The sequence below is a fragment of the Ictidomys tridecemlineatus genome, chromosome 6 (assembly GCF_052094955.1).
Source record: "Ictidomys tridecemlineatus isolate mIctTri1 chromosome 6, mIctTri1.hap1, whole genome shotgun sequence".
In the NCBI taxonomy this organism is placed as follows: Eukaryota; Metazoa; Chordata; class Mammalia; order Rodentia; family Sciuridae; genus Ictidomys; species Ictidomys tridecemlineatus.
This window is the reverse complement of record NC_135482.1, coordinates 8,733,681-8,747,808: the sequence shown is the minus strand read 5'-3', so window position 1 is coordinate 8,747,808 and position 14,128 is coordinate 8,733,681. Positions and strand designations below refer to the sequence as shown.

Sequence of the window (14,128 nt, the reverse complement as noted above, 5' to 3'; positions counted from 1 at the left end):
GGTATGACTTAGTGGTGGAGCATTTGCCTGGCACATGTGAGGCCCTGGGTTTGATCCCCAGCACTGCAGAAATTCATTCATTCATTCATTCATTCATTCATTCATTCAAATTCTGGACTTTTTGGCATATGAACTGCATCTTTTAAAAATCTTGGCTCTACCACTTCCTAGCTATTTGAATTTGGGCAAAGTATTTACTCTTTTTGAGCTCCACTTTCCTCATCTATACAATGGAGACAACAAATAAAACTTATTAGGGCTGTGAGAGGATCAAATGAATTTATATATATATATATATATATGTAATGCGATTAGAATAATATCTGGCACACAGTCAATGCTCAATGAATTTTACCTATTATATTTTAAGTTGAAAAAGCAAAATAGCAACAAAATATTCAAATTTGTCTATTTTTAAAAATGTTGACATTTCTTGACAGACAAGTCTAAGTCGTATCACTTTTTTGCTTTGTGATCTTGGTCACATTTGTATCCTCTTTCGGCATTTTTTTCCACACTGCTAGTTACTGTAGTAGTGACTATCTCAGGGGACAGTCACAGCAAAATAAAATACACTATGCCTTTAAGACTTAGCATAGTGCCCAACACACAATAAGTGTTCATTAAATATTAATTGTCATCATGACCGCAGGTAAGCCTCATAAGAACACCAGGATCTCTCTGAGTGGGTGTCCCTTTTTGTAAAGTAGGAAACTGGGGCTCAGTGCTCTCCTTCCACTATACACAGGTTCCTGAGTTTGAATCCCTAAGAAATCCAAACAAAAAATGCTCTGTCAATGTTGGAATTGCCCTTGGGAGATTTCCTGAACGTAGCACGTGAGTTAAAATCAGAACTACCCCAGTTCTTAGCCTGACAATGTCATAAAGCTAGGTGTTCTAGCCCATCTCTGACCCCCTTTTTAAATCACTCTGCCAGTCAGGTTGCTTACCTCTTTAGTGAGCAGATTTGCACTTTCTCTTGCTTCTGATATCCTCTTGACCAGTGGTGTGGCTTTCCTCAAGACCAGGGTGGGACGATGCTCTGTCAATGTGATACAGCAAAAGAATGATCACTGAAGCTTGCCGCCTCCGATGCAGAGCGTGGACTAGGTCTCAGCTTCCCTGTAAAGGGGATATGCCTGGGGATTCGGATCATTAAAGAGACTCTGGTGGATGCAGCTATAGTGAATGCGTTTTGTGTGTGACTTGCTTTTTAGCCAGATATACACCTGCAGGCCATGTGTTTATCCCTTTACTCATCTAATATCTGTCCATTCTTTCATCCATCCGTCCATCCAGAAAGTATTTATTGAATACCTATTATGTATGCACCAGGCACTTTCTGGGTGCCAGAAATAGATTATCTTCAAGGATCTCCCAGTTTAGTGAGGGGGAAAAAAGACATGTAAATAATCAATGTAACACTAACTCAGGTGTCATGATAGAATTCTCTACAGGATACTGTGTGGCCACAGAATAAAGAAGGACAGGTCTCAAGTCTTTAAAAAATGGTAGGCAGTGATTGGGGGATGTAGCTCAGTGGCAGAGAGCTTGCCTGGCAAGCACAAGGATCTGGGTTCAATCTCTAGTACTAGAATAAAATGAGAAGGGAAAAAAAAGTTAAATAGCAAGAGGAAGAAGAAAAAAGGTCCAACCTTGGCACAAAACTATGCTTTCTTGCACAGAAGGTGAACAGAGAATATCTCAAAGATAAGTAGAGAAACAATAGATCATCTCTAAATAGGTGATCAGAACAACTGCAGAGTTCTCAGCAATAGCAATGGAACTGGAAAAGAGTCGAGCAAAATGACCAAAGCACTGAAGGAGAGTTGGGGACGATAATGCATTCAGCCTGTGGGGAAGGGGTGGGGTTACATGGCTCTGAGGTCTTTGTTTGGTTCAGGAAAGGGGCTGGGCTAAGTCATTATTTTACTTTGAATAAAGTTAAATGCATGCTAGGATTTCACAGGCTCACAATAAAGCAACTTCCTCACCCTCAACACTACTGACCTCATGGGCCAGAGGGCTGTCTGTCGTGGGGAAGGTCCTGTCACTGGAGGATGGTCATCAGTATTCCTGACCTCTAATCACTAAATGCCAGTAGCCCCTTGCCCCTGAGAGGCAGAAACCAAGACTATATCCAGACCCTGTTAAATTTTCCTTGGGGGGGAACTGTCTCTGTTTGAAATCCACTGCAATGAAGAATGTAAACAGAATACAGAACTTTCAAAAAAAAAAAAAAAACAAAAAAAACAGAATAAAACGGAGTAAGAAAAATAGAATGAAAAAAATTAAGAATCTGGTTTAGGTTAAGATGAAATAAGCGCATTCCACTCTGTTCCTCAGTGAATGCAGCTAAAAGCCCTGCGCAGAACGCCCAGCCCGGCTGTCTGAGGACTCTGAAAAAGGCACAGTAGCAGGTAAACCGGAAGGAAATCCAGATGCAAACCTGGTTCCACAAGGATCTGTTTCTCCTTCATATCTCCCAGCTCAGAGGCATCTCAGGGCTGGAAGCGCAGGGCTCCTCTGCCCTCTTCTGCCCGCTGCCCTGCACACACACACACACACACACACACACACACTCTCTCTCTCTCTCTCTCTCTCTCTCTCTCTCTCTCTCTCTCTCTCTCTCTCTCACACACACACACACAGCCTGGAGCTGTCCAACGCTGTGGTCCTGGAGCTGTTGTGATCCACTTCTGGCAGACCTCTCCTCCTGGAAGGCTGGGGATGGGGCCAGGACGGACGTATTTGTCTTTCTGGTGACCAGTGGCCTTCCTCACGCTCCCTAGGGGCTGCACCCTAAGATTTGGCCTGCGTTCAGTGTGGTTTAAAAAGACCCATTATGAACAAGTCTCTTCTTTCACTCTGGAAATTACAAAGGCTTAAGGGGCTCTGTGCCAGGAATTGAGTTTATCATTATGCCACACAATCCCAACAATCTAAAGGAAAAATTAGAGAAAAAAAAAGTAGAGTCTCAGGGACCTATGGGACACTATGAAAAGGTCCAGAGTTTGTGTCACCAGAGTCCCAAAGTGAAAGAAGAAAGAAAAAAAAATGAAAAATAATAGCTGAAAAAGTCCCCAATTGGGTAAAACACATAGATTTAAGAAACTCAGTAATGGGGCTGGGGCTGTAGCTCAGGGCAGAGTGCGCGTCGGGCCCACCTGAGGAACTGGGATGGATCCTCAGCGTCGCATAAAAATAAGCCAATAAAACAAAGGTATGCTGTCCGTCTACAACTTAAAAAGAAAAGAAAAAGAAACTCAGTAAGCCCCAAAGAAGCTGTGCTGTCATGTGAACAGGGTTTCATCCTGATCAGTCTGCTGAAAGACCATGCGGGTCCTGAGGACAGAGAGAGAGGGACATCGCTCCAAAGCGGACAAGAGCCGACGGCTGGATTTCTCATCAGGAACCTCAGGGTCTGCAAGGCTGCGACCCACATCTCGGGGGGCGGGTGGGGAATGAGCTCAGGGCCTTGCTCATGCCAAGGTCCTCGTGCCAAGCCCCCAGCCGGACCAACAACTCCAAGTGCTAAGGGAAAAGAACTCTCAACCCTTAATTCCACATCCAGGAAAACATCTTCAAGAATGAAGGTGTAAAAAAGACATTTTCAGACGGAAGAAAAGTAAGGGACGGCAGGCCACGGTAAGAGGCCTATTTTAAATGAAATTCTCGTGGAAGTTTTATTTTCACACGGGAGGAAAATGAGAGCTCAGGAAAACCTGGGTCTTCAGGATTGAAGAAAAAGCAACAGAAACTGGAATTATCTGGCCACACAAAATAAATATGATTGACCATTTTCCTTGATCAGTGCTCACTGAACCAAAAAGACAACCATATCTTCTCATGAAGGCTGCTTGGTGCCAAGGCCCAGGCTAGAGCCACAAGGGTAGAGCAAACTGTGTTCAAAATGACCCAAGAAACTAGGGTTTGGGAGATAAGAACCAAGTCAAAAGCCACCATTTCTCTTTGTGGAAGTCCGCGTACCTCTCGTGGCACTCTGGGCTCGCAGGGTCTCTCCTGAATTCAGCCTGGCCATGGAGACTCTGTTGTTGGCTGAAGGTATGATAGAAGACTCCAGGAGAGAACAGAGAAAACGTCATTAGGAAACTGGTAGCAAGGGGAACAATGCGACTTCTTAGCTACTCCTTATCTTTCTCAGCAAGGAACACACAGAAGAGGACCATTCAGGCCCAGTTTGACAATCCAGGCGATCCTGGCAGAGAGAAGAGGCCTGGCAGAGAGCACACGGGGTGGGGACGGGGCGAGTGGACTTCCAGACCCAGCTCGGAGACTGCCGATCTTGGGACAGTCCTTGAGCCTCTCTGTGGTGGGTGTTTCCATAGGATTCAGCCAGGTCACTCAGACGGAGCACTCGCTGGCTGGCAGAGGGGCTCCCAGGGCACTGACCCCTGGCCTAGCAGTCTTGCAACCTGCCTCCTTCCCTCAGCTTTTCTTTGAGCCACTGCTCACGAGCCTAGCACCAGGCAGTCACTGAAACCTCATCAATAAACCTCGTCCCTGCCCAGAATGTCTCCCAGTCTAGCAGCAGAGATTAGAGAAGGTCGAAAAGTACACTAAGCATAGAAGGTAGCCCATATTCCTTAGGGGAAATAAATTAGGATCATGTTTGGGACATGAGTGACAGAGACTCAGAATTATAATGGGTCAAACTAGGTAGAAATTGATCTCCTCCATAAAAGTCCTGGCCTCGAGTGGGACTTCTGCTGTGCTGACCCTCGGGGACTCTGACTTCTTCCAGCTCACTGCTCTATTTTTCCTAAGATGGGACTTTCATTCTCAGGGTCCAAGATGGCAGCTAGAGTGCCAGTTACCACTTTCCCACTGCAGGCAGCAGGATGTAAAGAACACAGAGATGAAGGGTTTATACAAGTTAGATTTTAAAGAAAGTTTTCCAGAAACTGCCACATGGTACCTCTGCCTACATCTCACTGAGGTGGTTACATGGCTATACGTGTATGTAGGAAGCACCATCTTTATTCTGGCCATGCACATGCCCAGTTAAAAGACAGAGATGCTCCTTGATAGATGAAGAGGACAGCAGATGTCGGGGAGCCATGGCTCCTCTGACACAGCGCTGAGAGGACCGTGGAGTCCGAGCGGGGGACTCTGGGCTGTGTGAGGGTGCTGGAGGGCTTCCAAGAGAGGAGACACTCGCTTTCTGTCCTTGAGGACGAGTAGGAGTTTGGTGGTGACTGACAGATGGCCCACCAAGTGGCGCACAAGCAGTCCACCAGGACTGACCACAGCGCTTTGGTGTTAAATAAATGTGGTATCTGAGTGGGCAGGAGAAAGTCACGCAGCTGCGTGTCCAGTGCTCGAGGTGTTGAGGTTGTGGCCGGGGTTTGTAAGAAGTACTCCCAGGGCTCAGTGAGACATTGACACTCATTTTTTTTTTTTTTTGGTACTGGGGATTGGACCCAAACACTGAGCCACACATCCTCAGCCCTTTTAAATATTTTATTTAGAGACAGGGTCTCACTGAGTTGCTTAGGACCTTGCTGAATTGCTGAGGCTGGCTTTGAACTCGCGACCCTCCTGTCTTGGCCTCCCAAGCTGCTGGGAGTACGCCACGGCACCCGGCTCAACACTCATTCTTAAGAGGCCTGTAATAATCTCCAGCAGAGGAGAGAACAGTGCAAGGAGGCGAGCTTGAGCACAAGGTAGTGGATCCTCCTCCCACTGGGGGAGAAGCAGCAGGATGATGTACAAACGCGCAGTGACCTGGGACAAGTCACTCACCTCTCGGGTCTGTTTCTTCCTTTCTCGCATAAAGGTAGCAGTTACTAATTACCCTCCTCGTGGGCTGTTGTAAGGACCAGGAGGCTATGGCTTTGGCAGAGGCTAGGCCTGTGCAAAGAAACCCGCAGCAGTGGACTCTCCTGATGACCACACCCTTCCACTAGCAAGTAAAGCACTTTCCCACCCATTCTCTCAGGCTGTGACCAGCTGCCACACGTGTGGGTGAGGCAAGGTGACCATGGTTAGGATCAAGGTAAAGGAAGACTGCCCTCACCTGGCACAGAGAAGACAGGGCTGATTCACCTCACTTGGTCACCTGGCTGAGGGCTCAGGTGATGGGGACAGAGGAGCAGGGGGAGCCTGTTTGGAGCGACCACGAGATACAATCTGGGATGCCTACAGGTGCCAGGGAAAGGAGTGGGCTGCACAGAGCCAGTGCTAGCAGGTATGAGAAGGAGCTGGAGGAATTTAGGTCATTATTGTTAATGATCACGCTCTGGAACTTGGGAAAATTCTGGTTAAAATTCTAAAACAAGATGGGCACAGTGGTGCAGGCCTGTGATCCCAGCAATTCAGAAGGGTGAGGCAGGAGGATTGCAAGTTCAAAGTCAGCCTCAGTAACTTAGTGAGACCCTGTCTCAAAATAAAAAATAAAAAGGGATGGGGATGTGGCTCGATGGTAAAGCACCCCTGGATTCAGTCCCCATCCCGGGTGGGGGTGGAATCAAGAGACATTCTCACAGGACATGATTATACAACAATTTATGGGATGTTATTTATCCCCAGATAGAATCTGTAAGAGGTGATACCAGTTGTGAGGCTCAGTTTGCTGATGAGAACACGGAGGCTCTTCACCCTTCCTCTGCAGCAGACAAGGCACCAAAGCAGCTGGGAGCTGAGCTGCCCGCTGGGGCCCGTGCAGCAGGACTAACTAAACCTGCATACGTGCATCTCCTGCCTCTTGTCTCACTTCCTGTCCTGCCTCTTCTCTAAGATCCTGCTCACCTTCCAGGATTGTGAAGAGGGAACTTTTGAAATAATTAAGTTTCTTCCATCTTCCTTCAAAGTTGACCTTGAATAAAACCTATTTTCCTACCAATTTGAATAGTTCAGGAGTAGCAAGCACTTCCTGAGGGGTATTAGAACCCCTTAGAACCCCTATACCCCTGATTCCTCCTTACAGAGACCACCCACCTTTCACTGCCTTCTCTAAGATTCACTAAACAATTGAATGACTCAGTCTCCAACAGGTAGGAGCCCTAATTTACAGCTGAGCCTCACGGAAGGAACCAGATTGGCAGATAATTTCTCACTCCTGGCAAATCCCCAACACTCCAAGGGCAGACCGCAGGTCAGTCCTAGAGAAACTGGAACACACACCTCTGAATTATGAACCCTTAGACTGTCTGTGGCCACTGAAAAGCATATTTTGAACACCACCAGCTGCTCCATTGAGCAGACAGGACAGTGAGTGAGTTTTTCTGCTGCCTCACAGCAGTTCCAAGTTCCCCTTCAGAGAAGCTCTGCCTCCCACAGGAGTCACCCCCTCCATCCTGGTTGGCCACTAAAGCTTCAGCTGTTTTCAAGGTTCCAGAGTGTTCTATCTTTTGTGTTTCTGGGGGCAGAAAATTGAATCTCTTCAATGAGCTGCTGAAATAACCGCCAGAAGGCTTTACATATCTCAGTACAAAGCAATGCATTTGTTTCTGGCACTTGTGACAGGCAGCACCCAAACACTGAAGAATATTTTGATCTTGGTCTCTGAGTGACAAGTGTCCCTCCACAGCACCTGTTCCGTCTGTACTTTTGGGAGCTGACATTTGTAGAGCCCCATCACATGCTAAGCGCAGCCCAGAGCTTCGTAGGTGAGTATGTGACCTCATTCATGAAGGCCAGAAAGCTTTGCTCGGTGCCCTCTGTGCTGGGCCTGTCCTCAGAGACCACGAGGCGAGGAGACGGAGGACGCGGAGAGCCTGCGTATCTACATTTTAAGGTGTGGGCGTCCTAAACAATACCTGAACCCTTGGACGTGTGGAAGAGGACAAGCACGGGACAGAGGAAGGGAGTGGGCTGAGGGGCAGTGAGGGGCAGGGCGTCGGGGCAGCCTGGGCAGTGGAGCTGGAGTCGGAAGCACAGGAGGAACCAGACATCCCTCAGAAGCCAGAGGAAAGCATCTTCCAGAAAAGATGACAAGGGGCACGAAGGCCCATTGGGCATATGTCTGGGTGTCCAAGGGGCACAGGGACGTCCAGTGGGCTGATGGTCAGGTATCAAGGGAGGGAAGGCCATGGTGGCCAGTTCTGCAGGGCATTTCACGCCGTGGAACGAGACCAGATCTTCTTCCAAGGGCAATGAGAAGCTGTTGGAGGTTTTAAGCACAGAATGGCCCTGCCTAATGTCTGTCTGCAAAAGTCCTTCTGGTTCCTGTGTGGACACTAGGCTGGGGCTACAGATAAAAGGAGCCCAGGTGGCGGCTCCTAGAGCCAGCAGGGAGATGTGAGGCACCCCTGGTGAGGCCCAGGGCAGCTGAGAGCCCACAGAGAGTTCTGAGAGAGGCCAGGGAGGGGAAGGTCTGGGGGGAACTAGCATATGGATAGCGTTTGAAGCCACCAAACCTTCTGAGGTCACTAAGGGAGAACAAATCAATACAGCAGGGAAGGGGACCCAGGACAGATTGGATCAGCAGGATAGGGAGCCACCAGAGATGACTGAGAATGGGCAGCGAGCAACAAAGGAAGGTCTGGCAACTGTGTGACAACACAGAATCAAGAAATCAAGAAACTTTTTTTTTACATTTCTGGGGATCCAACCCAGGCCTTATGCATGTTCAGGACTGCTGAGCTGTGTGACCAGGAGAACAAGGGACAGCACTGGTCCAACCACTGTGGAAAACAATAGGTCGGGGAGGGGGTCTTTAAAAAAGTAAAAATAAGGCTGGGGATGTAGCTCAGAGAGAAAGAGTGATCTGGGTTCAAGCTCCAGTACCACAAAAAGAAAAGACAAGAAACTAAAACTGGATCTACCATATGATCCAGCCGCCCCACTTCTGGGTACATAACCAACGGAAGCAAAATCTGGACATCAAAGAGGTGCCCACCCTCCCGGGTTTCTTGAAACACTATCCCCAATAGCTGAGACATGGAATCAACCTAGGTGGCCATCTAGGGACGAGTGGGTAAGAAAACAGGATGTGTACAACACGGCAGTACCATTCAGCCAGGAAGAGGAATGGAATCCTGTCGTTTGCAGCAAAATGGATGGAACTGGATACACAAGGGAAAGAAGCCAGAAAAAGAAAGAAAAGCAGGTTCTCCCTTACATGTGGGAGCTAAAAAAAAATAAAGAAAGAAAAAAGAGAAAGAAAGAATAGTAAAGAAAAGAAAGGTCCATCTGAATGCAGGAGAGTGATTCCTAGAAGCCAGGCAAGGCCAGGCAGTGGGACAGAGGTTGGATAACTGGTAGCAGGAGAGTTAGAAGGAAGGCATCGTGCAGCACAATGGGGTTGTTCACAAGAGCCCATTTCCTGAAGATCTAGAAGAGAGGGACTCGAAGGCTCCACACTAGAGAAATAATAAGGAAACAGAAAGCTGATCACTCGGATGTGAGAACCCTGTATGCAGGTGTTAATACATCACTGTACTTCACTGATATGTACGACAATTATGTGTTAATTTAAAAATGTAATTTTAAAAAAGACAGTGGGCATGCCCTGTCCTGTGAAACCCTCTGTAGGACTGACCCTCCAGGTGGCAAGAGTGGCCCAATGGCCAGCGTGGTTAGGGCCCCATTTGGAGGCACACTTGCAAGGTGGGGAAAGGAGATGTGGGGACAGATAAGTCTTTTAAGAAGTCCTGGGGTGGGGTCAGGCACAGGGGCACATGTAATCCCAGCGACTTGGGAGGCTGAGGCAGGAGAATGGCAAGTTTGAGGCCAAACTAGGCAACTTAGTGAGACCCTGTCTCAAAATAAATAGAAATGGCTGGGGATGAGGTACAGTGATAGATTGCCTCTGGTTTCAAAAACAAAAGAAAGAGAGGAAGGAGGAGGAGAATAAGAAGATGAAAGAAAGACCTGGAATTGGCAAATTTTTTTCTTCTAAGAAAAAAAAAGACAGATAATAATATTTATCTCTGCCAGTCACAGGTTCTCAATAATCACTATATTCAACTCCACTATTTCAGTACAGAGATAGTAAATAAGTGGGCTTGGCAGTGTACAATAATTCTGTTTACAAAAGCAGGGAAAGGCTTCATTCATCTCATCAGACTATGCCTTGGACATTTGTTTTTTCCAGCTCTCCAGAAAAAAAAAAAAAAGCTATGATTTGTGGCATTTGATTAATCGCATGCTACCCATGTGACTTTTCTAGGAAAAATGCTAACAAGAGCAGGTGAGATGGTAACTCACCCAGGACACCAGCATGATCCAGGCCGCGTTTGGGCAGAGAGTGGAGTGCCCACAGGAACTGGAAGAGGCCCGTGGCAGAAGCCCCTAGAGCCCGTGGAGTGCCCACAGGAACTGGAAGAGGCCCGTGGCAGAAGCCCCTAGAGCCCGTGGGTACAGATGGGTTGGACCAGCCCAGACAAGACCTTGCAGGAAAGTCCCCACCAACAGTGAGAGGACGCTTCCTCAATGTGACAGGTGTTTTGTTTGGGCTGTAAGGAGGCGTTCAGGGTGGGGGGACAGGGCAGCTGCCACAGGAGACACAGTGAGCAGGGTAGCAGGACTGAAAAGGCGAGAATACAGCACCTATAGGAGGGACACTGAGGAAGGGCAGAGGAAGAGCAGGGGTCAAGGTGATGGCCAGGCTGTAGGTCTGCCCTGGGGACTGCTGGGGAAGAAGAGGCAGGAAGCCCCCTGGCATGGCAGCCGGGGCAGAAGGCTGGGCTGCTGCTCCCCCACTGCTGACTGCCTTCCTTCCTTTCTTCTTTTTTTATTTATCTAATTTTATTTTTTGTGCTCCTGGGGATTGAACCCAGGGACACTCTACCAATGAGCTACACCCCAGTCCTTTTTTTTTGAGACGGGGTCTTGCTAAGTTGCCCAGGCTGGCCTCAAACCTGCGATCCTCCTGCCTCAGCCTCCTGAGCAGCTGGATCGCAGGGTGTGTCACTGTGCTTGGCCTGCTGCTGTGCTTCTGTGGTGGCCCCTCAGTGCTCCATCATCCACGGGCCATTGCGGCCTACAGGACCCCTCACTGAAAAGATGAGGTAGAACCAGGGCAGGGGCACAGAGATGTGCTGTTGACAAGAGGCCACTGATGCTCTAGAGGATCCAAGGTGTCTGCAGCTTGGAGCTTCCAGGGGTCCCGGTCTAGGCCTCCCCCTTTACCTGAGGGCGGTAGGATCTCCTGCCCTGGAACGTCTTCTTAGGAGTGAAGAAAGAGAAATATCTTCCTAAGGAAGGAAAGAAGCTGTTCTTTAGTCCCTTCTGGCCATGGGATGCCAAGATTGAAGTCAGGAGTTTGGAGACAGTCCCTTCCTGCCACCAGGGACTCCACAAGCCACCCCCACCAAACTCTCCCCTGAGCACAGTCTCAGGTAATCTGGAGCCTCTCTGTGCCTTCCACCTGCTGAGTGACCTCAGCAAGTCACCTCACCTCTCAGATCCTGAGCTTGAATACTGTCTATCATGAAGGGCTGTCCAGCTAATTAAGGCAATATCATCCGGGGATTGGAGATTGCGGTGTGCAGGCAAGCATGCAGCTCTCATGGGAAAAAAAAAAAAAAAAGGACTGGTTCCCAAAGAAAAACAACCTGGAACCCTACAAAATCACAATGAGTAAATGTGGGGTGAAATGAATGAATTTCCTTATAAAAGAAAATCTAGGGCTGTGCGTGCTTAGGCCCTGGGGTTCCACCCCCAGTACCACAAAAAATGTTAACTATTAAGCCCATAACCTGTTAAACTTAATATTCATTAAAATGTCATTAAATTTGAATATAGGCAACACTGGAATTTTTTTAAATGAAGACAATTAAAATTAGGTTTTTTTTTTTTCCACATTGAAAAATATCCCTGGGGCTGGTGTGGTGGCTCAGCGGTAGAGCACTTGCCTAGCACAGTCAAGGCCCTGGGTTCGATCCTCAGCACTACATAGGAATAAATAAATAAAGATATTGAGTCCAACTACAACTAATGTGTTTAAAAAAAAAGAAAAAAGAAAAATACCTGTGTGTGAGTATGCAGAAAAGTCAGGTGATGGCCAGGCTGTGGGTCTGCCCTGGGGACTGCTGGGAAAGAAGAGGCAGGAAGCCCCCTGGGAAGCCTGTCTGCTAAGTGGGCAAGTAATTGTGACGGCTCAGGAAGCTGACAGATGAGTGTGTCTAGCTTGAATAAGCGGTGGCTGTGCCAGCTTCTCCAGACAACAGCCGTGCCCTGCTCCGTGCCGAGGGTCGCAGTTTTCTCTTCCCTGTGCCCAGGTTGGGCTACCCCAGCTGCACTGCGGACTTGGACAATGCAGCAAATCTGACTCACTCTGTCTCCTGAGACGTTGCTGCTGGTCCTCCTACCACACGAGTCCTCCCCTTCCCCTGCCTGAGACCCTCAGACCTCAGTCAGGAGCATTCGTTGACCATGGGGGGCTGTCTGGGCGTGCCTCTGGGTGCTGCCTCTGCATCCTGTGCCCCTCATTACAGTACCCAAGCCACTGTGCCGTGATTATGGATGGTGACAGGGCCCTGGCTTGCCTCCACCACTGTGCCCCTTGGTGGTTAGCACAGGGCCTGTGATGTGACTGTTGAGTGAAATAAAAACAAGTTTCCTGGCTGTGGTGTGAGGTGGACAGTGTGGCAGCAGGTTGTCAAGAGGACGAAATAAAACAGAGAGTGCGCCCGGCCCAGTGCTGGCCTACCGTGGACACCCGTTCACAGGAATCTGCTATTTGAAAATCAAACCCTTTCCTCCCAGCCCACAAATGTGCTGCATGAACTCTAACCGCAGCTCATAGGCACTGACATTTCAGTCGGTTTGAGAGTCCCTAAGAGAGAATCTGGCCTGGGGACATCAATGGCCTGACTCCCTCTGTCTCCATAAATGGTACTGGGTGTGGCAGAGGGACCCATAACTGGTATCTTACCCTTTGCCAGTCGTTTTCTCTGTAAAATTAATTCTTCTCTCCGGAATCTCTCTGGATCCAGTTCCGAGTAGTCCCAGCTCTTATAGCTCTGGGGGCGTGGATATGTCCCTAAGGGAGTGGAGAGCCAGAAAGGGCACTAGCCAAAAAGAACGGAGGCAGACCACCCAGGACAGAGGAAGACAGAGTCTCTGAGGCCCTGCCAGTTCTGGGGCGGAGGGGCTTCCAGTACCACTCAACCCCAGGCTGGCCTGTGGCCTTGGAGGTGTCACTTCCTCTCTAGAGGACTTTGGATCTTCGTCTGGAAAATGGGGCCTGATGCCACCTGCCTCCCCTGTCTTCCCTGCCAAATGGATGGCTGGGTTGGGGTCAGATGACAGGTGTGTGACTCTCCCGTGCTGTGTAAATGTGAAGGCGCTACAGTTCTCATTCCCCCCACCGTCCCTGATTTGCTGGACCATGAGCTCTCTGGTGGCCTGGGCTGGATCTTAGTCATCTTTGGCCTCCAGGGTTTCCTGCTGGGCCTGGTGCATAATAGGTAGTAGCGAGCAAATGTTAAGCAGGAGCTGGGGATATAGCTCAGAGGTAGGGCTTGCCTAGCATGTGCAAGACCCTGGGTTCTGTCCCCAGCACTACAAGGAAAAGAAATGAGAAAAAAAAAAAAAAGGGTTGTTAAACGTGTTATGACACTTTCAGTTAAGTGTCAGAAATGGGTTCTCAGGAACGGTGACGCTTCTAAGGATCCTTAAGACACTTGGGCCCCTGAGCAAAGCCGTGGTTCCTTGGACAAAGCCAATGGAATCCTTGATTACTGAGGATGAGTTGGAAGAAGATAAAGCCTTGGGCAAAAGACTGGGAAAAAGGAAGAGCGAGGCGAGGGTCAGAGAACGGGAGGCAGAATGTCACAGTGGTCAGAGGCCTAGCTTGGGAGGGACCAGCCCTGGAACTAATCCCTGCCCCTCCTTTGCTGTTGAACTTCATTGATCTTCCATGTTAAGAGGATTAAATGGGTTTCAGAAAACCATGATGGTGGAATGTGATGGACATCATTATCCAAAGTACATGAATGAAGACATGAATTGGTGTATACTTTGTACACAACCAGAGATATGAAAAATTGTGCTCTATATGTGTAATAAGAATTGTAATGCATTCTGCTGTCATATATAAATTAAAAAATTAATTAAAAAAAAGAAAAGCATTAGTGGGGGCTGAGGTTGTGACTCAGAGTAGAGTGCTCGCCTAGTACGCGTGAGGTCCTGGGAAAGAAAGGAAGGAAGGAAGGAA

At 48.4% G+C, this 14,128-nt stretch overlaps 1 protein-coding gene across 1 annotated transcript in view; it reads right to left on the bottom strand.

Annotated features, from left to right (window-relative positions):
- Fam227a (family with sequence similarity 227 member A) overlaps positions 1-14,128 on the bottom strand; it is a 55,691-nt gene that overhangs the window by 15,866 nt on the left and 25,697 nt on the right. The window contains exons 10-13 of the mRNA XM_078052727.1: positions 12,845-12,952; positions 11,098-11,162; positions 3,991-4,078; positions 951-1,042 (exon numbers count right to left, since the gene is read on the bottom strand). Of these exons, the coding sequence (XP_077908853.1) occupies positions 951-1,042; positions 3,991-4,078; positions 11,098-11,162; positions 12,845-12,952 (353 nt within the window). The remainder of the gene's footprint in view (positions 1-950; positions 1,043-3,990; positions 4,079-11,097; positions 11,163-12,844; positions 12,953-14,128) is intronic.